At 43.9% G+C, this 24736-nt stretch overlaps 1 protein-coding gene across 1 annotated transcript in view; it reads right to left on the bottom strand.

The window, feature by feature from the left end:
* LOC121869031 overlaps nt 1-24736 on the bottom strand; it is a 110377-nt gene that overhangs the window by 13113 nt on the left and 72528 nt on the right. Inside the window, exon 3 of the mRNA XM_042370109.1 lies at nt 414-2176. Coding sequence (XP_042226043.1) covers nt 414-2176 — 1763 coding nt within the window. The remainder of the gene's footprint in view (nt 1-413; nt 2177-24736) is intronic.

Here is a 24736-nt window from a genome sequence, read left to right as displayed (position 1 = left end):
GAGCCCCAAGACGAGGTTAGAAGGAATTAGGCAAATGTAAAAAAAGATTGAACCCAGTAAATAACCCCTTGATGTACTGTACTGTAGCAGACCATCACTCCTGAGAACTTTATAAAGATTGTCTTCTAGAATTTAGGAAAATTATTTCACACCCAAGAACCAGATATTTCAATAACATTCCGCCCACTACTCCCTTCACTATGACTCTCTTCTCTGTTATCACACATATTTCTTGACCAGGTCTTCCAGAAATGTTGAAAAAAAAAAAAAAAAATGACAGAAATCCAAAAGTAACAGAGGCCAGCACAGCACAGTACTGTGTTGTGTTGTCTTCATGTGCACAGTCTGAACAAAAAGACCAACTCTTTTACCAAAACTTATACTGTACTGTACACGTTAATATATTAACTCACCAGAAAAAGGGTAGAAGATGAGACTCCAGAGGTCAAGACTGACTGGTGTTGTGAGGAGGCAGTGCCACACATTGCTGTCAGTGGTGGAGGTGCCAGAGTGCCAAGGTCTGGAGGCACCTTCACTTTACCTGTAGCTGCAAGTTTCTTACTCTTGGGACCCGGACGTGAAGACTTGTATTTCTTGACATTATTATGACCGAGGAGGCTACTAGGGTTAGTGATGATGGCTGGAGTGGACATGATGGGGGCCGGGAGAGATATTTTAGTCGACACTGTTGTGTTGGAGAGACTGAGAGGCGAGACATAGGAGGTACTGGGAGACACAGTGGCGACTGTCGCCGTGGACGAAACGGGAACCAACGGAACGCCGGCCTTCAAGAGAGACGCCAAGTAGGAAGAGGAGGACACGGGTGTCGGAGACAGGACAGTCGACTCTGGAGGAGACGGGCCAGACACTGCTGGAGACCAAGTGTATGTTCTGGATGACATGGAAGGCTTTGGCGGCTTGTGACTAGAGTCCACAGAAAATGGAGAAGCTTCTGCCGGCGTGAGGATCCAATAGAACTGTTGCGGCACACTAGACGTCACCGAGGAGACTGGCCGAGACACTTTTAAGTTTGGTTTGACTTGTAAGGAACTTGAGGTCACATTGGAAGTGTGAGGAGACATCTGTGTGCCCAGGGTGGCAAAAGCTACTGTTGCCGGAATAAAGACCATTGGCGAGGTAGTCATTCCAACAGAGGAGGACGAGACCTTTGGTGAAGCATTTGGCACTGATGAAGGTTGGCGGTCTCGAGACACAGAAGTTGAGGCGGTGGACACGTACGACATATTTGACGACTTAATTATACCGTGACTGAGCAGCGATCCCGCCCGATCGTGACTCTCCTTCTTTACCACCACTTGGTCCGTCTCCTTCGCTACAGAAGGTACCCGACGGAGCTCTGCATCATGTGATGTAGAACTGACCTGGGTACAGCTGTCTGGCCAGTCAGAAACAGTCTCTTCTTTAGGGGTTTCTCCAGGAGTAATAGGAGATGAAATTGGAACAACAGAGTAATGGGGAGTATTTGGCTTATTATTCAGAATATCCATTTGTTTTTCGATTACTGGCAGAGGAATAAGTGGTGGAGGTTTAGCAGCAACGGAGGATGGAGTAAAGGTCTTGAGTCGAGGCAAACTGGAGTTGAACTCTGTCTCAGGATGTGTCACTAACTGTGGGTGTGGAGGATGGGCGACCACCTGTCCGGCCCGTGACACTATGGCAGGCGAAGACGACGCCGCAGGTTGACCGGCCGAGGGAGTGTCCTGCACCCTCTGAGGGTCTGCTGCTGTAGATGTACCGGACAATCTTCCGGGAGGTTTTAGAACCTTACTGGAGTTTGGTGCCATGATAACTCTCGAGTGTAACTTGGAAAAAGGTATCATGGGAGGGCCAGATGGTTGTAATGATGGTGACACCTGGGTAGTGAATGCATCTCTAGGAGTCAGTGTCAAAGGAGCAGCTGCCAGGGGAGGAGCATAAGGGGAATGGTTAAAGAGAGAAGGTGCAGGAGAGAGCCATGGCATTTTTATCAAGGGTGGATGGGCTGCTCCCACTTGAGGCTTGAACAACACAGGCGGTCCCAGAGTATTAGGCGTACAAGAGGTTCTCGAGGAGTCAGTGAGTGTAGAGGAGGATGACCTTGAATCAAACTGTAGTCGAGTGTTGTCTAGTGGATGTAATCTTGGCTTCTTCGGTGGTGAGTCTTTCTTCCCCACGTCTGAAATACCAAAAAATTGAAAACTCATTAGTAAGAATAAATATATCAATAACAAAGAAATAACACATATGAGGTACATGTACTGTACTGTCTAGGTAAGGTGGCCATTAGGTAGTACTGTACTTCACAAACACGGTCCTACCTATCCATGACCCACCACGTACACTAATATAAATAACTTTTATATATGAGTACATCTACCACTTAAACTCCCTAGTTTTCACTTTCCCAAAAAATCATTTGTCGCCTTAAAACGCCCAACCTATTACATTGCATTTCAGTAAATGACGTCAAAACTTAGATTTTGTTAAAATTTCATACAAAGGCGCCCCTTTACATGCTGGTTAAGGATCAAAGTTGAATATAGTGAAATTTAAGTAATGAATATTTATTAATGACCCTCAAAATAATCAAATACTTTCCCAAAATTTAAAATATTAAGTTGTGCCTGTAAGTTTTAATTTTCCTGTTCTGGGTCATCGAAAAACAATAATCACATGTAATATAACTGTTTCAAATCAAGGAATACCTTTTGATGACCCTGTATGGCTGGTCAGAGGAGACTGTGGGGAAGAGGGAGAACAGGAAATATAGGTGGTGTGTTGAGGAGGAGGAATATTACATTAGTGAGAGAAGAGAAGGGGCGAGAGGGTGAGGGGAAGAGAGAGAAAAATCATGTTGTGAGGTACAGTATTATGGCCGACTCTCACAGTTCCCTCACACACTGTAGAGACGAGAGGTAAATTGTACCAACTTCATCCCTCACCACATAACACAACATACACCCTATCCCTCACCACATAACACATCATACACCCTATCCCTCACCACATAACACATCATACACCCTATCCCTCACCACATAACACATCATACACCCTATCCCTCACCACACAACACATCATACACCCTATCCCTCACCACATAACACAACATACACCCTATCCCTCACCACATAACACAACATACCCTATCCCTCACCACATAACACATCACACACATACACCCTATCCTCACCACATAACACATCTTACACCTATCCTCACCACATAACACATCATACACCCTATCCCTCACCACATAACACATCATACACCCTATCCCTCACCACATAACACATCATACACCCTATCCCTCACCACATAACACATCATACACCCTATCCCTCACCACATAACACATCATACACCCTATCCCTCACCACACAACACATCATACACCCTATCCCTCACCACATAACACATCATACACCCTATCCCTCACCACATAACACAACATACACCCTATCCCTCACCACATAACACATCATACACCCTATCCCTCACCACATAACACAACATACACCCCATCCCTCACAACATACACATACTGCACTTACTTGCTAGGGTACCCGGTCTTGTGTATAGCTCATAGTAATCCTAGAACATCCTTGGCCAAAACTAAAGTGTTGTACTGTACACCTAAAAATTTAACCACCATTCAACTTTTTATCGCATTTTTGTGGTTGTTTGGATGTATTGAGCTATTTAGATCAACCTGTTGGTATACGGTTCATCTGTCGCGTATTTAAACTGGAAAAAAATATATACTTGTGCTCGGAAAATAAAATTGCAAACTTCCCACCACCACCGACTCCCTTTCCTTCCCTGTTAAATTGTTCTTGTCCACGACCACACACATCACCAACACCAACTTAAAGAACTGTAGCCGTGTATATAGAACAGACAGACAGACAGACACCAATAAAGAAGAACACCACGACACACCACCATCAACACAGGTCACCTTCAGTCGAGACAAACTCACACGTCACCACCCTACAGCACCTCATACCTCACCACCTTGACACAACACCCTACAGCACCTCACCACAACACCCTACAGCACCTCACCACCTTGACACAACACCCTACAACACCTCACCACACAACACCCTACAGCACCTACACCTTGACACAACACCCTACAGCACCCCTCACCACCTTGACACAACACCTACAACACACACCTACCACCTTAAGACAACACCCTACAGCACCTCACCACCTTAAGACAACACCTACAGCACCTCCCACCTTGACACAACACCCTACAGCACCTCACCACCTTGACACAACACCCTACACACACTCACCTTCACCCACCTCACCACCTTAAGACACACACCACCAGCTTACCTCACCACCTTAAGACAACACCCTACAGCACCTCACCACCTTGACACAACACCCCTACAGCACCTCACCACCTTGACACAACACCCCCAACAACCTTACCTCACCCTACAGCACCTCACCACCTTAAGACAACACCCTACACACTCACCACCTTGACACAACACCCTACAACACTCACCTTACCTACCAGACAACACCCTACAGCACCTCACCTTGACACAACACCCTACAGCACCTCACCACCTTGGACACAACACCCTACAACACCTCACCTTTTACTCACCACCTTAAGACAACACCCTACAGCACCTCACCACCTTAAGACAACACCCTACAGCACCTCACCACCTTGACACAACACCCTACAGCACCTCACCACCTTAAGACAACACCCTACAGCACCTCACCACCTTGACACAACACCCTACAACACCTCACCTTTACCTCACCACCTTAAGACAACACCCTACAGCACCTCACCACCTTGACACACACCCTACAGCACCTCACCACCTTGACACAACACCTACAACACCTCACCTTACCTCACCACCTTAAGACAACACCCTACAGCACCCTCACCACCTTAAGACCAACACCCCTACAGCACCTCACCACCTTGACACAACACCCTACAGCACCCTACAGCACCTCACCACACAACACCCACACCTACAGCACCTCACCTTACCTCACCACCTTTAAGACAACACCCTACAGCACCTCACCACCTTGACACAACACCCTACAACACCACCTTGACACAACACTCACCTACCTTACTCACCTTAAGACAACACCCTACAGCACCTCACCACCTTGACACAACACCCTACAGCACCTCACCACCTTGACACAACACCCTACAGCACCTCACCACCTTGACACAACACCCTACAGCACCTCACCACCTTGACACAACACCCTACAGCACCTCACCACCTTGACACAACACCCTACAGCACCTCACCACAACACCCTACAGCACCTCACACAACCTTACTGTATGTGTCCGACTCCTCACAGCAGTAGACGTGAACCATCACCTCACACTGTTCACGGGGACCACAACACACACAATCATGGCTATTATTGTCCTTAACAGTATCAGAGCTGCACAATTTGTTCCAGGGCCAACTGCAAGAGAAGAAGAAGCCGTAACAGTGTCCCAGCTGAAGACCTAATCCAACTACCGACTTCCACACCACTGAGAGACGGTCATAACAGACGGTGACCATTTCAGACCGTCAGACGACAGTGACCAATTTGCTGAAAAAGTGCCAACTTTAATATTCGGGGGGATTTATTTATTCATTTATTTTTATATATTAGTATTATAATGAATTCTCTGGATATTTTTCTTTATTTTCTGACCTGTGCTGGTCAGCATGGCAACGCCAAATTAGAAAAGTTGTCAGTCGGTAATTTTTAATTACCTGTATAAGTAAAAATCTTCCACGAACATTTTTTTGTTCTATAAAATGTTTTCTTATATATTTGGATCATTTACATTAATTATTACCGTAACTAAGTTTAATTACCTTGTCTTAATTATCCTGTTCATATTTTAAGCATTTTTTCTTCAAAATATATAGTTCAGTGCGTGGAAAGGATATGTATTATATATACTGTATATAATAGTAACATGTTCATGTCCGTCAAAAAATGCACCGATCTCTAACCACGAGTAAAGGCGAGCAAAATGATCACATGTTTCCAGTACAGAAATAAGTCACTAAGGTTTGTTCATCTGTCCTTCCCTTCTTCAAGTTCCTCCGCCCTCCGTAATTTCCCTGAGGAACTCACTTCTTCTGTTTCAATGGCTGAGACGACTTAGTGTATAGACTGTATAATATAACTCTCTCTCTCTCTCTCTCTCTCTGGTCTGATCTAACACGACGAAGCTGACTCATCACTGAACAAGCACCGACCAGTGTCCGTGTGGCAGTTTATCTTCCCCACACAGCCTCACAAGACACCCTCGTCAGCACCACCACCAGGCAGTGACCGTGGCCACCACACTTCATGAACCTCAGGAAGAAAGACCAGGTTTTATGGTAACACTGACAGGGACCACACCATGGGCTGACAGGGACCACACCATGGGCTCACAGGGACCACACCATGGGCTCACAGGGATGGGCTCACAGACCACACCATGACAAGATGTTTTGGAACCTCGCGCGGCCGTGTAAGCTCCCTCACCCCGCTGTGCAGGGGAAGTGAGGGGGGGGTCAGGGGTGAGGCGAAGGTGAGGGGTGAGGCTAAGTGAGGGGTGAGGGTAAGTGAGGGGTGAGGCTAAGTGAGGGATGAGGCTAAGTGACGGTTGAGGCTAAGTGACGGTTGAGGCTAAGTGAGGGGTGAGGCTAAGTGATGCAGCTGGGCCAAAAATGACCCATCGACAACACGGTAAAAGAACCCCGTTAAAATGTCTCCTCAAAATAACTCCAAATGCCACATGTGAACACCTACACACACACACATACATACAAAGATACACACACACGCACAGAATGCCCAAAAGATATGGAAGAAGACGGTTGTAGGAGAGGGAAGGCAGGTTGGTGACAAGCAGGAGGCAGGCAGCATGGAACAGGTGCGGGTCTCACTGTTAAAGATGAGTTGCTGAAATAGTCGACAACTTTAGCCGAAATGTTGTGGCCAGCGAACACCGGCCTGGCCTCCAAAACTGGCCTGGACGGTGGCTTCCGGCCTCCAACACCTCCCGGGACGATGGTACAAGTCTTAATAACCTCAGCGGATAACACAACATGGCCTCGTCAACAAGAGTCTTCTATAAATATTCCTGTCCGGTGATAAATATAAAGTCATCATCCACAAATATCTCCATGGATTCAAAGGCTGAGTAATAATAATTTTTGTAATGGTCTTCTTCCTCAACATCAATCCAATCTCTCTCCACCATTTCTGAAAAAAGAGGGATGAAAAAAAAAAATCTTAAACCACCTTTTTCATTCCCCTGAACGCAATCAACTGGACTCAGCCAACAAATATCCGGGAAAGGTTGGGTTGAGGATGGCGGAACACGGCTGGCTGGCTGGTACTAACGAGGAGGATAGAGATATAATATTAAACAAATTGGCTTTACGAGAGTTACCCCTGAGTGTCGGTATTACTCGAAAGCAATCCATCTATAGCTTGTCTGAGGCGGAGGTTCACAGCCTGAGGGATGGGTTATAAGCCAGGGATATATGTTACGCCTCTTACCAACTTTACCTGATACCAACTTTTCTTCTTTAACGTGTGAGGCTTGCTGTACGGCCCGAGTTGTGATGCTGTGCTTACCTCCTCCGCCATCTTATTACCTACGACCTTATCCAGATAACAAAGATCACCTGACCAAACGACCTTTCACCACCTAAGACCCTCACCCTGAAGACCTGACAGTGTTGCCAGCTACGACCCACACTCTGAAGACCTGACAGTGTTGCCAGCTATGACCCTCGCCCTGAAGACCTGACAGTGTTGCCAGCTACGACCCTCGCCCTGAAGACCTGACAGTGTTGCCAGCTACGACCCTCGCCCTGAAGACCTGACAGTGTTGCCAGCTACGATCCTCGCCCTGAAGACCTGACAGTGTTGCCAGCTACGACCCTCGCCTTGAAGACCTGACAGTGTTGCCACAGACGAGCAACACTAAAAGGTGACCCTGGGAGGAAGCCAACCTCGAGGAGGACCTTTGGGATGATGGTGATCCTTGAACGAGTGTGTGTTAGTCCCTCACCCACCACCTCCAGGGGCTGAGAGATGGTGGGCAGCAGCAGGTAAGGTGGACTCCGGTGTATTGGACGACAAAGTAACTTATCATCAGAGAGAGAGAGAGAGAGAGAGAGAGAGAGAGAGCTGGACTCACAAAAGACTCACCAGCAACAGGAGTCATTTTCTTGAGTACCGTGAAAGCGACGGCCTCGATATACGATTTTAACTGTATAGCTACGTTTATGGTGAGGTGGGGTGAGGTTAGGTTGCATTATCTAAGAGGTCACTGAAACATGTTTGATCCTTGTGGGCCTCTGATAGTGAGATAGTGTAATGTGATAGTGTCTTTGTGTAATGGTGAGGAGAAGAAGAAGGGAGAAGTAATAGTTAGATCACCTGCAGGAGGACACCAACACGGGAGCATTAGGTCAACAAGGACGGCTTCTATACCCAATAGCTTATATCACCCAAGGTTCATGTTACACCATACAACACCGAGAAGATGATGGTGAGGATGGTGACTGGGTGGAGAGAGAGAGAGAGAGAGAGAGAGAGAGAGAGTAATCCATCAACAGTGGTCGCCTCCAACATCACCGTCAGGGAAAGACTAGTCCATTTCCCTGAGGACTTTCCCCATTTTCCTATACGGTAAGTCGAGGATCTTGCCCTCACCCCCTCCATGATCCTGACGATGGTGTGTGTGATGGGGACACCTCTAAGACGACCACAATAACAACATAAGACAAGACTCTGATCTTCATTATACTTCCAGCACCAGTTTGAGGACAGCTGCCCCGCCATCCAAGACCAGACAGACGCCCTGTTGTAGCTTCAGTAACGTGTGTGTTTATCCCTTGTTTCATCCTCTTGTACTGTTAACTATTGTTGAAGACGAAGAAGAACAACAACAACAACATTGAATTGCCTCAAGTAGTTATCCAGAAACAACAACCGCCTCAACATTCCATCACCAAAAACCAAACCTAACCCACCAGTCCAGACCTTGGTTGTTGACAGTTCATGATGTGTTGTACTACTCGTCGTGTGATGACTAACAACCATAAGAGAGTTGTCCTCACATTTTAGGGAACTTATGGCATGATGAGCAACATTTAGCTAACCTAACTTACCCTAACCTCACCTACTCTAATCACACCTCTGCAGAGCCTCACTAACTACCATTCCTCCCTTGTTTATACTCACTCGTTTTGCCATCGTAATAGCGTTAATGAACTATTGTAACTCTTAACCTTGTTACGGGCCTAACGACCTTACAGTAGCTGTTGAGGCGCAGTAATAACACAACGACATCGTCTGCCTTTGACCATAGTTTCCTCTGTCATATTTCACAACCGGTCGAGTCATATGGTGGTCTGTCTTTATGAATCACCCTGTATGTAGGGGTAATACTGTACAGCCACTCAAAAAACTATCTGTACTTGGGATGATCGATGAGTTTCAGAATGAACACTGCGACTCCTGTTGTCTCATAAGAACATAAGGAGTCTGCAATAGGCCGGTTGACCTGTGCATGGCAGCTTCTGTCGAGAGTTACTACCACTCTCTTATCATCCATGAATCTATCTAGCCTCCTTTTGAAACTTTCCAGCACTTACTACAAAGTTGCTAAGCTTGTTCCCCTCGTCTACCACCCTATTTGTGAACCAGTTTCTTCCTATCTCCCTCCTAAACCTAAACTTATCCAACTTAAATCCGTTGCTACGAGTCCTATCTTGCTCGGATATTATAAGAACTTTATCTATATTTCCTTTATTGATTCCTTTCACCCACTTAAATACGTCTATCATATCTCCCCGCACTCTTCGTCTTTCTAGAGAATGCAAGTTATGTTTCTTTAACCTATCTTGATATGGAAGGTTTCTAAGTCCCGGAATCATTTTCGTCATTCTTCGCTGCACCGACTCCAGTGAATTGATATCCATTCTTTAATAAGGGCACCAGAACTGAACCGAATAATCGAGGTGCGGCCTGACTAGCGCAAGATATAGTTGCAATAAGACCTCTGCACTCTTGTTACTTACACTTCTAGATATAAAACCCAATACTCTGTTTGCCTTATTTCGAACATTAACGCAATGTTTTCTAGGCCGTAGGTCCGGGCTTACAAGTACCCCTAAGTTTTTTTCACAAGTCGATTTCTCTAGGTTGATGTAGTTAAGGCTGTATACATTGACAGTATTTGTTCTTCCAATATTAAGTACGCTGCACTTGCTGGTGTTGAATTTCATTTGCCATTTTTCTGACCACTCCTGTAGTTTATTTAAATCCTCCTGTAATGCATTTGCATCCTGCCCTGAAGTAATCTACCGCCCTATTTTGGTGAGAGATTTAAAGCATAACCAGAATCATTGACACGTATCTCGAGACACTGAACACTGATCATAATACTATTTTATCTTTATCTGCCTATCCTCAACTTTACCTCTGAGATTGTGATGCACAAGTGACAAAGCTGATTTAAGTTCTCGCGATTCATGAGTAATTCTGCTGGAGATCGTCCTGTCACAGTGTGGGATATAGTACGATAACTTAGCAGGAAACACTGCAGCCTTGTCTGAAGGGAGCCCTTTGTCACTGTCCTCAGCCCATTTTTCACAACCTGGACTGCACGCTTTGCCTGTCCATTTGATGCAGGTTTGACTGGAGCACATCGAACATGTTTAACACCATTAAGTCTGAGGAAGTTTTGAAAGTTTGAACTCATAAAGAACGTGCCAATGTCACTAACAATGGTATCTGGCAAACCATCTTGAGCAAAGATTGCGCGGGAGACTCTATCGTATTTTCTGATGTAATTTAAGTCATTACTTTACATCCAATCCATTTGGAGTCACAATCAAGAACATTTTACCCAGGAAAGGACCTGCAAAATCTATATGGAGTTTCGACCAAGGTCTCGAGGGCCATGACCACGGGTGAATAGGAGATTTGGGTGGTCTTTTCCCGAGCTCCTTATCCATATTTGGCCACCACACGTGACACCTAGCCATTGATTTCGTTACAACAATACCAGGGTGAGAGTCATGTAACAGAGAAAGACGTTTAGTGCGTCCCTTTGTCGGCACCACAAAGGGACGCTCAAGACAATCTGAGCGAGCCGAGAGTTCGTTTTTCCTCCTGACATATGGCTTAAATTGGGCAAAATATTACAGTAGTAATTCAACATCCCCAAAATGCTCTCAATTCCGAAACATTCTCAGGTTTGGGAGCATTTCTGATAGCCATCGTTATTGACTGAGTCGGTATGACACCACTGGCCGTCACCCAGGAACTCTGCCTCAGGTGACACAAACACATATTTCTGAAGTTTTAGTTTCAACCCAACTCTATCAAAGCGGCGTAATACCTCCTCCAAGTTTCCCAAATGCTCCTTTTCTGAGCTACCCGCCACTAGAACATCATCCTGAAACATTACAGTTTGGGGGACAGACTTCAAAAGACTTTCCATGTGTCTTTGAAACACAGCAGCAGCTGACCGGACTCCAAACGGGTACCTGTTGTAAACAAACAATCCTTTATGGGTGTTAATACAAGTATATTTCTGAACTCTTCGTCAAGTTCCATTTGAGTATATGCCGAGGTAAGATCAAGCTTGGTGAAGGAAGTTCCACTACCAAGAGTCTCAAATAGATCATCTGCTTTAGGTAGTGGGTAGCGATGGAGTTTGGAAAACCTATTTATAATAGTTGTATAGTCCCCCATAAATGTGCACACTACCATCAGGTTTCATCACAGGGGCTATTGGACCTGCCCAGTCACTGAATGTTATTGGTTTTATGATGCCCTCAGTCCGGAGTTTGTCTAGCACTTCCTCAATCTTCTCACGCAATGTATAAGGTACAGATCTGAACTTGAGAAAGATTGGTTTGGCATCCTTAACCCCATGTCTTTTCACTTTATGTCCACTGAATAAACCAAAGCCATCTTCAAATACAGACCCAAATTTCCTCAACCCACTGTTACGTGTTTAGCTTGAACCAAAACCTGATAACAATTTAAACTTACCTCAGGTCCAAATCAATAATTTTGAGCCAGTCACGACCAAGCAATGTTGGGTTACATCCTCTCATATTCCACAAAGATAATTCACGAGACGTTCCTTCATAAGTTAGGGTAACCATAGCACTACCAACCACAGGCACTAGCTCATCTGTATAAGTTTTAAGACTCTTAACAAATGGTTCCAATTCTGGTTCTACTTTTCCGTTCTCTTTCCATAAGTTTTCAAGTCTCATGATTCGTTACAGTCTTGCAGGCTCCGGTGTTTACTCTAATACCACCAATATCAACCGGTACAAGTAAAGGAGAGTCTGAAGGATTATCACCAATGAACTTATAAAATAAATAGAGTTCCACTTCACTGTCACTTGTTCCAGGGTCGTAAGTACTGGAAGGCTCCTGCAAGCCATCAGCTGCAGGCTGCAGTACATGAGTACAGACTTATCAGCGCTGCGGCACATTTTCTGCAGATGGCCATTTTTCCCACACTTGTTACAAATACATTGCTTGAAACGACACAGGTGTGGTTTGTGATTCCAACTACAAAAGCAACACTCAATCAATTCCTTGCCTTCAATGTTCACCACCTCACCTCTGCTACTATTGGCCATTCTACAACTCGAAGACGTAAACTTGGGAGCTGACTGCGTCTTGCATTTACTTATAACCTGTCTCAAGTTTGTTGTGTATATAATTAGCCATGGTGAGAGAACAACTTCTTGCAGGGTCCAACGTATACTGTCACAAACGTAAGCTTACATCTACAACGTTGATAACATTATAACAGAAAAGAAAGTGCAACTATCAGTGAGCTAACAAAGGCATCTATGTAAGGAATCACTCCACAAACAATAATACAATGAAGCTTTGAAACATAAACAAAACAGTAAGACGTGTTTGAACTCGAACATAAGACTAACCTAACCTAACCTAACCTAACCTAACCTAACCTAACCTAACCAAAACTAACCTAATCCAACCTAACCTAACCAAGCCAAACATGTTCTTCACGTCTTGACCAACTAGGGTGCTGCTCCAGTGACTCTCAATGCGGACATAGAGAGTCAGTGACCTTGGTATAGCTTTAGAGGACGAATTCCATCGATATTCTCCTGACGGTGCAGCACTACGGCCTCGTCAGGAACCTCCCCACCATTACTACCTCATTCTCCAACTTTAGCAGAAGATTTTTTTTTTGAGTTGAAGGTATGATTCTTGCCACACAGGATGACTCAAAAACCTAACCTACTGTAACCTAACACCAACCTACTCTAACCTAACACCAACCTACTCCAACCTAACCCAACCAACTCTAACCTCACCTAAACCTACCATAACCTAATCAAACATTAACCTAATGCAACCTAAACCTAACCTAACCTTACAATAGGAATTTCTAAAGCTGTAAGTTGACTGCTGCACAGGATGCCTTCAGAGAGATCCGGGAGAAGGTGCTCAAGAAGGGCCACCCAGAGAGAGGCCAGACCTTCAAGCCATCACCGTCATTCTCACTCCGGACACATTACACCAAATAAAGGGCCGGACAAAACCCCTTTCAGTTAACGTGCAAAGTAGGACAAAATTCCGACTCTCCCAGTTTTATATTAATGTTTCTTTAAGGTTAGGTTAGGTTTTTGTCCTAAGGGGATTTGTCCAAGGAAGTTTTAGTCTAAGGGATTTTGTCCAATGGCGTTTTATTCTGAGGGAATTTGTCCAAGGGAGTTTTAGTCTAAGAGATTTTGTCCAAGGGAGTTTTATCCTGAGGGAATTTGTCCAAGGGAGTTTTGTCCGACTCTCACCCCAAATATGACCAGTAGTACAAGTGAAGTGCCCACACCAGTGCCAGACATTAGCTCCATAAATACACATTAAGCGGACTCCTACTTAGCTGATTTACACTTAGCTGACTCATACGAAGCTGACTCTTATTAAGCTGGCTCATACTAAGCTGACTCATGCTAAGCTTACTCATTCTTGGCTGACTCATACTAAGCCGACTCACATTAAGCTGACTCACACTAGCGTGACTCATGAAACTGACTCGTTAAGCTGACTCACACTATGGTGAGTCACATTATGCTGACTCAGACGAAGCAGACTCACACCAAGCTGACGCACACTAAGCTGGAATCGAGTGTGAGGCATCGTATTCAAATGTGGAGGAGCATTGATTAGAGGCAGCAAGAGCGAGTGTCTGTCTACCGTGAAGTAGTGTACTGTGGGGTGACCTGACACAACCCTACACACAACCTCACAACCATCACACAACCTCACAACCATCACACAACCTCACAACCATCACACAACCTCACAACCATCACACAACCTCACAACCATCACACAACCTCACAACCATCACACAACCTCACAACCATCACACAACCTCACAACCATCACACAAACCATCACACAACCTCAGCCTCACAACCATCACAACCTCACCCATCACACAACCTCCACAACCATCACACAACCTCACAACCATCACACAACCTCACAGCCATCACACATCACCACACCTCACAACCTCCTCACACCATCACACACACCATCACCTCACAACCATCACACAACCTCCACCATCACACAACCTCACAACCTCACAGCCATCACAACCCTACACACAACCTCACCACCCTACACACAACCTCACAGCCCACACACAACCTCACACCTCACCCTCAACCATCACACACTCACTACCATCACACACAACCATCATGCCATCACACAACCTCACAACCATCACACAACCTCACTACCATCACACACAACCATCACACAACCTCACACAACCATCACACACAACCTCACAACCATCACACAACCTCACAACCAACACACAACCTCACAACCATCACACAACCTCACAACCATCACACAACCTCACAACCTACCAAGTCATCATACCAGGAGGTTAAAGTGGGTCCCAAAAGCCTTCGGTGTACAAGGATGAGTCTCCTTCTCTTCCCCAGTTATGATGTGAGAGACCCATTTATAACTGGGTGGAATGGTAGAGCCCCGGGATGGAACCAGCGACGGTAGCACGGGATGTGAGCGTTGCATCCACTCGGCCGCCGCCCCAATATCATTAAAGTGAGTGGTAGTGTCCATGATATTGTGAGGTTCCTGCGCTCTGTCGTTACCACAGCAACCGTGTGTCTCAACAGTGGACGTTTGTGCCACACCCTTCCCTGGGCCACACCCTTCCCAGGGCTATACCCTTCCCTGGGCCACACCCTTCCCAGGGCTATACCCTTCCCTGGGCCACACCCTTCCCAGGGGGCCACACCCTTCCCTGGCCCACACCTTCACTACCACACTCCACCATAAAACAGGATCGCCTGAAGATTAGCCCCCAGTTTTAGTTCACCTGATTTAAACACATTAATGCTTCCTGGAGTCTGGTTAGGTTAGGTTAGCATTAAGGTGGTTAATCTAAAGATGGAATAGGCGAGAAGAGTTAATCATCAGGTGGACCATATCCCCCCCGTTTGGTTGACCGGGTTTGGAGAGTCAGTTACCATGACAACCTTCGCTCGACTTTCAAATGGCAGTAATATCTGGCTGCATCCCAAACTGTGCCGCTATCCCTCGGCCAAGGACACACGATACATGTTGTGGCGGTTGTTGGCTGTGTTGTGCATCTCGTCACGTTTTATCAAATATTTTGGCTATCAAGAGCATTAGGAATTTCAGCTTTGTTCAACCTGATGATTAAAAGACCCTAACCTAACTTCAACCAAGCTTAACCTAATCTAACTTTAACCTAACCTAACTTAAACAAAGTTACCTAAGGTAAAATAAGGTGAGAATTCTTATCTTCCTCATACCCGAAATATTCCTCTGGCAAAATGGTCCAAGTTTCCGTCAGTAATTTCGAGAAGAGCGGGAACTCGGATAAAAAAACCGTACCGGAACACCCATTACAATACTGAGTCTCCACCTTTCAGATTAATTGGAAGCACTGCCAGACGTAGCTCTCACTCCCATTACCCCCAGTCTCAAAATACCTCGATATTCTTCCACATCTCCAAAAATGGGACAAAATGATCAAACACATAACCTTGGAAACGCTCCTCCACCTACACTCATCCAACGGCGCCGGAGCAGCAACACACACCCCTGCCAGACGCAAGAGAGTTTTGCCTTAGGGACACAGCCTCCCCAAAATTCCCATTAGAGATGAGGTAACTTGTGATAGTGAACAGCATGGATATTAAAGTGGGTACAACAGCGCTCATACGACCACACAGCCCTGCTAGTGCAACCTTTCTCCTCCCCCACCGGTACACGAGGGAACCAATCAGGAGCGGCCACTACCCCAGCCCCTCCAATTCCCCCCAGAGGAGAGTGAACCAATCAGGAGCGCCGCCGCATAAAGGTGAAGCACCACCACCACAAGTATGTACGCGTTCTCTCCCTCTCACACACACACGCACACACGATCTTACATGTTCCAACACACGCTCATACACGTTCACATCCGCTCTCATACATACACGTTCGCTGCCTGGCTCTTCTTTTCACGTGAATGAAATGCCGCGACATTACAGGAAAGTCAATATGGTTGCAAGAAACTCTAGCAGAACACGCCAAACTTCCTCCCATTTCCAACAGTTTTCAAGATATCGCCTCGACAGTTACACTCACACATCCGCCAGCCTGTAGATCCACACCACGATGATCAGAGACACCCAACACCAGCTAAATTAATCACCCAAACCCTATTGTTCAAGACCACAAAATCTAGCAGAACAAGGGACCCCCAACTCGACACAATTTGCTAACATCGAGGCAACATTTCCAGATCTTAAAATCGGTACAAACATCCCCAACAGCTGAAGCCTTTCTCATATAACCAACAAAATGTATCATAACTATATGCATAAATACATATAATCTCACTATATTAATATATTCGCATGGAAAATATTATTAGAAGACAAATAACGATGAAAATGGTAAAGTTTTGAAAATAGTTTAGTGCGCTGAGCTAAAATGGCGAGAGAGAGGGAGGGAGGGAGGGAGGGAGGGAGAGGACGGGTAGAGTTGAAATTGCATCAGGATTATAATTTAATAGTGAATTCAACAAGGACCTTTTAATTAAAATTTCAATCCAGTGAGTTAGGATTATATTACATAGTATGCTTCACCTACTTAATGCTTTACTCTATCTAGTCATTTATCATTTATCCTCATATAATCCCGATTTCTTATTTTACCTTAGTTTAACTATTATTATCGTTTATTCGCGTATTTTATCCTGGATTTGGGTTGGTCGAGAGATCCTTCAGGACACACACACACACACACACACGCACACAGAAAACAGTTCTTGACGGAAAAATTTCTGGCGTGTTGGTCACCATATTCCCCCACTGAGGCTGGTAGATGGCTCATGTTCAACTCACAGAGACTGGCTGGGTTTTACGTTAACTCAGATTAAAGTTTGGTTTGTGGGATGATTTGGGTCCAGGTTGGGGTAAAAGTTTGTGAAGGTTTGTTGAGGTTTGGTTAGGTCAGCGAGGGTTAAGGTTTGGTTAAGTTGGGTACATAAAGGTTAAGTTAGGTTATATTATGTTTAGGTCAGGTTGGATTATGTTGGGTTTAAGTTAAGTTACATTAATTCACGTTACGTTTAGGTAAGATAAAGTTAAGTTACATTAGGTTAGTTGTGATGGTAGCCAGAACCAGTAGTCGTGAGGCGCGGCAACATTTTTCTCCCGGCAAAATTTCGGAGAGTGACCAGTGATGTGGAGGAATGGCTTAATGTGGTTCTTCCTTACTCCACCTACTCCTTCCTCTCTCACCATCCATCCACTACCTCTTCCTCCACTCCTACTCCACAACCCTTCCCTCAAACTCCAAACATTCCCCCTCCACCTCAACCACCTCCACATCAGACACATCCAACATCATAAGGAACATCAGTCCCTCAACCAATGAACCTCTGTCCCAACACTGACCACCTGCATCCAATTAGTGGGCCTCCATCCCCCTTACCTACCTGAACCACATACCACCCTACCTCTACCTACCTGAACCACATACCACCCTACCTCTACCTACCTGAACCACATACCACCCTACCTCTACCTACCTGAACCACATACCACCCTACCTCTACCTACCTGTACCACATACCACCCTACCTCTACCTACCTGTACCACATACCACCCTACCTCTACCTACCTGAACCACATACCACCCTACCTCTACCTACCTGTACCACATACCACCCTACCTCTACCTACCTGAACCACATACCACCCTACCTCTACCTACCTGAACCACATACCACCCTACCTATACCTACATGAACCACCTACTACAGAAGTCCATGGGTTCGAATCTATTAACCTAACCTAACCAAAGCCTGAAGTGAATGTGAGTCCTATAAGAATGCCTTTATACTAAGCCTTCGGTACACAAGGGGGCAGCATGGCCGGTACTACACTCCACCACTTTGTAAACTTAGGTACCCATTTACAGCTGGGTAAACTGGGAACACCCGGGAATCGAACCAGTGACCCATGAAACAGAATGCGAGCGCTGTATTCACTCGACCGCCTCGATCCTAAACCTAACCTAAGATAGTCTAACCAAGCCTGACGTAACCTAAGATAATCTAACCAATAAAATCACCAAGTGTCAACCAAATAAAACTGGCATCCTGTAGCTGAAGGGGTTAACAGATACTTGATTTGAGTGGCCGCTATAAATCAGGGGCGGATCCAGGAAAAAAATTCAGGTTTCACCACGTTACTGTCTTAGTCCTGTGAGACCGTCTAATACTGCGAAGCATAGAGAAATAATAGGCTATAGGAGGAAAGAAAAGGGGGTTCAGAGGCAGATGAACCCATACTACGTCAACTGGCGGCCGCCCAAAATATATTCTTTACTTAATGTGCTATGGTGACATAATAATTAATGTGCTATTGTGCTATATAATGAATGTGCGTAATGTGCTATTGTGTCATAATAATTAATGTGCTATTGTGCTATATAATTAATGTGCTTAATGTACTATTGTGACATAATTGTAATTAGTTTGTTTCTATTGTTTCTGGTGTATTGAGTATATGAACAACTGTGTGCTTCCTATGTGGTTATCAGCGTGTATATATATATCTATCTATATAAAACAAAGAAGTATGTCTGTGTGTTTGTGTGTGGTGTGTCCGCACGAGAATCTCGGAAACTACTTTACCGATCTGTAGTGATGATGGGTGGTGTTATATGTAGTGATGATGGATGGTGTTATATGTAGTGATGATGGGTGGTGTTATATGTAGTGATGATGGATGGTGTTATATGTAGTGATGATGGATGGTGGTGTGATGATGGGTGGTGTTATATGTAGTGATGATGGATGTGTGTTATATGTAGTGATGATGGCTGGTGTTATATGTAGTGATGATGGATGGTGTTATATGTAGTGATGATGGATGTTGCTATATGTAGTGATGATGGATGTTGCTATATGTAGTGATGGTGGATGGTGTTATATGTAGTGATGATGGATGGTGTTATATGTAGTGATGATGGATGTTGCTATATGTAGTGATGATGGATGTTGCTATATGTAGTGATGATGGCTGGTGTTATATGTAGTGATGATGGATGGTGTTATATGTAGTGATGATGGATGTTGCTATATGTAGTGATGATGGATGTTGTTATATGTAGTGATGATGGGTGGTGTTATATGTAGTGATGATGGATGTTGTTATATGTAGTGATGATGGATGGTGTTATATGTAGTGATGATGAGTGGTGTTATAGGCAGTGATGATTAGAATAAAATAATAGCAGTTTAATGCTAAAAAAATATACTTTGCAGTACCGTTGTAGTGAAAAACATGGTGGAATTTACATACACCGTTAATGATTACAGTACCGGATTTAGACCTGTGGAGGCCCATGGGCAGCCTCTTTGTGGAGGCCCCCCTCATTATAACTACCCAAGAGGGTGGGGTGGCGAGTGAAGCGAGCCTAAACATCTGGGAGTTCCGGGGGCGCTGTAAGCCCCCCGGGAAAATTTTGAAATTTGAACACTTTTTTGGAGAATTTTGAAGCCATATGCAGTCGTATCTTAAAGCACAATTATATATGTGAACGTATATTCTAAGAGCACACCCACCCACACTCAAGCACAAGCATCAATCGACTCTCTCTCACTCGCACTCTCACTGTACATTTGCAAGACATGTTCTAGGAAATGACAACTGACAAGATCATTCATCACTGAGTGGCGACGACTTCACTCAACAAGCACACATGACAATTCTCTCACTCATTTTACATCTGCAAGACATGTTTATGTCTACTCTTGGGAAGTTCATGAATCATGGGCGACGCAAGTCTCCTCTTTAATCGACAGACACATGACAACCGATGTGCAGATACTACACGACCCAAACCCCTCCAACCGACTGTTAACAAACACAGCGCCCTGGTGGCATTCGTAATGGAAGTGATAATGAAAAAAATATTTTATTTTAATCTCAATTTCGTTATCCATGTAGTTCATTTTTAATCAATATATGTTTGTGGAATTCTAAATAAATTATTAGCAACACATACAATAGCATTCATTAAAAATATACGGTTCATAGGAAAACCAGGTATTCATGAATTTCAAGGAGTAGCTAGCCTAATTTCTATCACGCTTCTTGCTGAACATAGTTTTACGTGATGGAATAGATAAACATGAATTTTAAAGAATGAAAATAAAAATAATCCAAATGAATAAACAAATAAATAAAATATTGTAATAAGTGGAGGCCCCTGGGCAGCTGCCCACTTTGCCCACTCCTGAATCCGGCCCTGTTAATGAACTACTGATGGAAGAAGAAGTTTTGGGGACTGAACAGTGAGACAATGTGAAGCCTCCCAGAGGGTGCCATCCTACCGTGGTCTAGCGAATGAGCTGCCCGGAGGTGTGAGGACACACAAACAAATAGACAGCAGGTTTGATTAGAGAAATGTATTCTATAAACCTTAGTGATGGTCAGTACAAAACTGATATGTTACACAAATGTATTTGCCAGTGACCCAAGGTTAATAATGCTTTGAAAGCATGATAGATGATTAGTGGGTCTCATAATTTTTACCTGACGTGACATGACTAGTTATGTCCCCCGTTCTTATAATCTCTTCTTATGTTTGCTGTGTGGTTGGTGTGTGGATTAGTGATGTCATGTTTTTTGACCTGACCTCATATTTTGTAGGTCACCCTGTGTTCATAAGCTCTCTCTCAGTCTTTGTAATTCAGTTGTCCCCTGAAGATGTCTTGAATAAAGACGAAAGCTAAGGTGCTCCATTGTTTCCCTTTTCCCGTGTGATCTTATCAAGATATATATATATATATATATATATATATATATATATATATATATATATATATATATATATATATATATATATATATATATATATATATATATATATATATATATATATATATATATATGTATGTATGTATGTGTGTTAGACCCATCATACACTAACAGCAGCTAGACGTCTGCAGCCCCTAATGCCAGGACCAGACAAGAAGAATTTGCCAAGTCAACCATAAAACTTAACTTAATGGCCGGGGTTCACAGAGGTTCGTTCACTGATCCTCCTCGTGAGTGAAGCTTCATGAGCACAATTCTCTGACACAAAACTCAACACACAAAAAATAACAAATTTTTTTCAGTTTTACGGCCAAACATGACACAATATCTCCACTCTACAGCCAAAAGTGACACCATATCTCCACTCTACAGCCAAAAAAGACACCATATCTCCACTCTACAGCCAAGTGACACCATATCTCCACTCTACAGCCAAAAGTGACACCATATCTCCACTCTACAGCCAAAAGTGACACCATATCTCCACTCTACATAAGAATGGAGGAAACTGTAGCGGGCCTATTGGCCCATACTGGGCAGTCCCATTTACACCCAACCTCTATTGCTCATATATCCATACAATTTATGTTTGAAGCTATTCAGAGTATTCGAGTTAATGATGATATTTGGTAATTTGTTCCACTCATCCACTACTCTGTTTCCAAACCAATATTTACCTATTTCCCGCCTAAATCTAAATTTGTCTAATATAAAACCATTGTTACGAGTTCGCTACTGCTTGGATAGTTTGAGTACCTGTGTAATGTCCCCTTTGTTCAGCCCTGACTTCCATTTATACACCTCTATCATGTCGCCCCTCACTCTACGTCTCTCGAAGGAGTGCAAATTAAGAAGCTTTAACCTGTCTCTGTACTCAAGGTTCCTAATGTCCGGGATTAGTCTTATCATTCTCCTCTGGATTCTTTCTAGGGATTCTATATCCATTCTGTAATACGGTGACCAGAATTGAACTGCGTAATCCAAGTGAGGTCTCACAAGCGCAAGAAATAGTTTTAGGATGACCTCGCTGGTCTTGTAACTAACACTCCTTTGTATGAACCCAAGTACTTTATTAGCCTTGTTTCGGGCAAATACACATTGTTTACTTGGCTTAAGATTCCTACTTATCATTACTCCAAAATCTTTCTCACAATCGGAATTCTCGATAACATCGTTGTTCATCTGGTATCTGATTTCCTTGTTTACATCTCCTATACTGAGTGCTTTACATTTGTACACATTGAATCTCATCTGCCATTTTTCAGACCATTCGAAATTTTTTTTTCGATCTTTCTGTAGTTTTGCGGAGTCCTCGTCATATTTAATTACACGCCGTATTTTAGTGTCATCAGCAAATTTACTAATGTTGCTGTCTACGCCGATATCTATGTCTTTTACGTATATAATAAATAATAATGGTCCAAGTACTGAACCTTGGGGAACTCCACTAGTGACGTTGCTCCAATGGGATTTAGTGCCGTTAATGCTCACTCGCTGTTTCCTGTCCTGTAACCTCGTCCTAATCCATTTAAGGATATTACCTTTGATGCCATGAGCCTCCACTCTACAGCCAAAAGTGACACCATATCTTCACTCTACAGATAAAAGTGACACCACAAGACATTATTTCACCAAATCAAAACATTACTCATGCCAAGTCGGAGTGTGGAGACTCTTGATCAGGAGAAACACTACAATATGAGAAAGAAAAACTTGTATTCCAGTCCAGTGATTGTTGGGTCTGTGTTGTTCAGTGTTGGGTTTGTTCTCTGTATCTGAAGTAGGTGTTGCTCATGGTAGGTCGTACCGAGTCGTCGTGAGGGGTGTATGGCTGGTCACTTGGCTCCCTTCCTCTCACTCAGTTGGTCACCTGCTGCCTGTGAGTATCCCATATTATTTATTATCGTTTTGATGTAGGGACCAAGAAGAGATCTGTTTGTGAATTGAGCTCACTGGTGAATCTTCAGACTTTTATCTGAATGTAAATCCACAGTTAAGTGAGAAGGTAGATGAGCTAACTAACCTAATGACTGAGTTTACTGATGTTTTCTCGGATGCTCCAGACAAAACAGAAACTGTCATTCATGATAATAAGTTAACTACTGACATGCCTATACACAGGAAGCCATATCCTATCGCTCATAATTTGTTAGAAGCTTTTGATGAGGAAGTAGACAGAATGTTAGAATTAGGTGTGATAGAACCACCTGACTCTATTGTTCACCAGTTGTTCTTGTTAAAAAGGCAGATAACAGCTTGCACAGATTTTAAATGTCTAAATGACGTGACTGTTTGATGCAGAGTCTATTCCTACTATTGATGATAAATATTTCACCGAGATAGACATGTGTAAAGGTTACTGGCAAGTAGAGCTGTCGAAGAACTCTAAGTCTGTACAGCTTTTGCTACTCATCGTGATCTGAGGCAATTGCAGTTGTTAATCTCTAGAATCCTCCAGTCGTGATCTCACATCAAGGACATACTGGTAAGTTGTAGTCACAGTTCTTCGTCCAAGTCTTCCTTTGTCCACAAGTCGTGTAAAATAGTAAGAGGATCGCGAACCTGACGTCCATAAAGTATCGTGTTAATCTCCCTATATGCAAAGAGAACTGATGAAATGTACCTGTCCCAATCCTGAGGTCTTTCTATACAGAGTTTCTTTAACGTGGCCTTAAGGACGCTATGAAACCTCTCTACAGTCCCATTACAACAAGCGGGATAAGGTGTTATAGTTAAAGTTTTAACTGTTAACAAACGATTAACTCCACTCATCAAATCTGAGGTGAATTGAGCACCTGTGTCAGACCAAATTTCACGTGGGATGCCAACTCTGGAAAATATTGTAACGATATTCTCAGTAATGGTAGCAGCATCTATAATCTTTATGGGAACCGCCTCAGGGAAACGGATCGAACAGTCAATTAAGGTGAGTATATACTTATTCTTGTTAGTAGAGCACGGAGTTATGGGGCCCACTAAGTCTATGGCAACTCTGGATAAGGGTTCAGTTATGATGGCCACTGACACCTTGGGTATCTTTATTACAGAATCTTTGAGAAGCCTTTTGACACTTATGGCATTACCTACAATGTATGTTTGATAACTTCTCCTGCATTAGGCCAGAAGAATTTTCAAAAAACTTTATCAGAAGTTTTTCTGTGTGAAAAATGACCTGCAACAGCTGAATCATAGGCAATAAAAAGAACACAACTTCTGAGTTTCTCTGGTACAACAAGTT

This window comes from Homarus americanus, unplaced genomic scaffold (assembly GCF_018991925.1).
Source record: "Homarus americanus isolate GMGI-L3 unplaced genomic scaffold, GMGI_Hamer_2.0 scaffold24694, whole genome shotgun sequence".
Taxonomy (NCBI): Eukaryota; Metazoa; Arthropoda; class Malacostraca; order Decapoda; family Nephropidae; genus Homarus; species Homarus americanus.
This window is presented reverse-complemented; position numbering and strand designations above follow the sequence as displayed.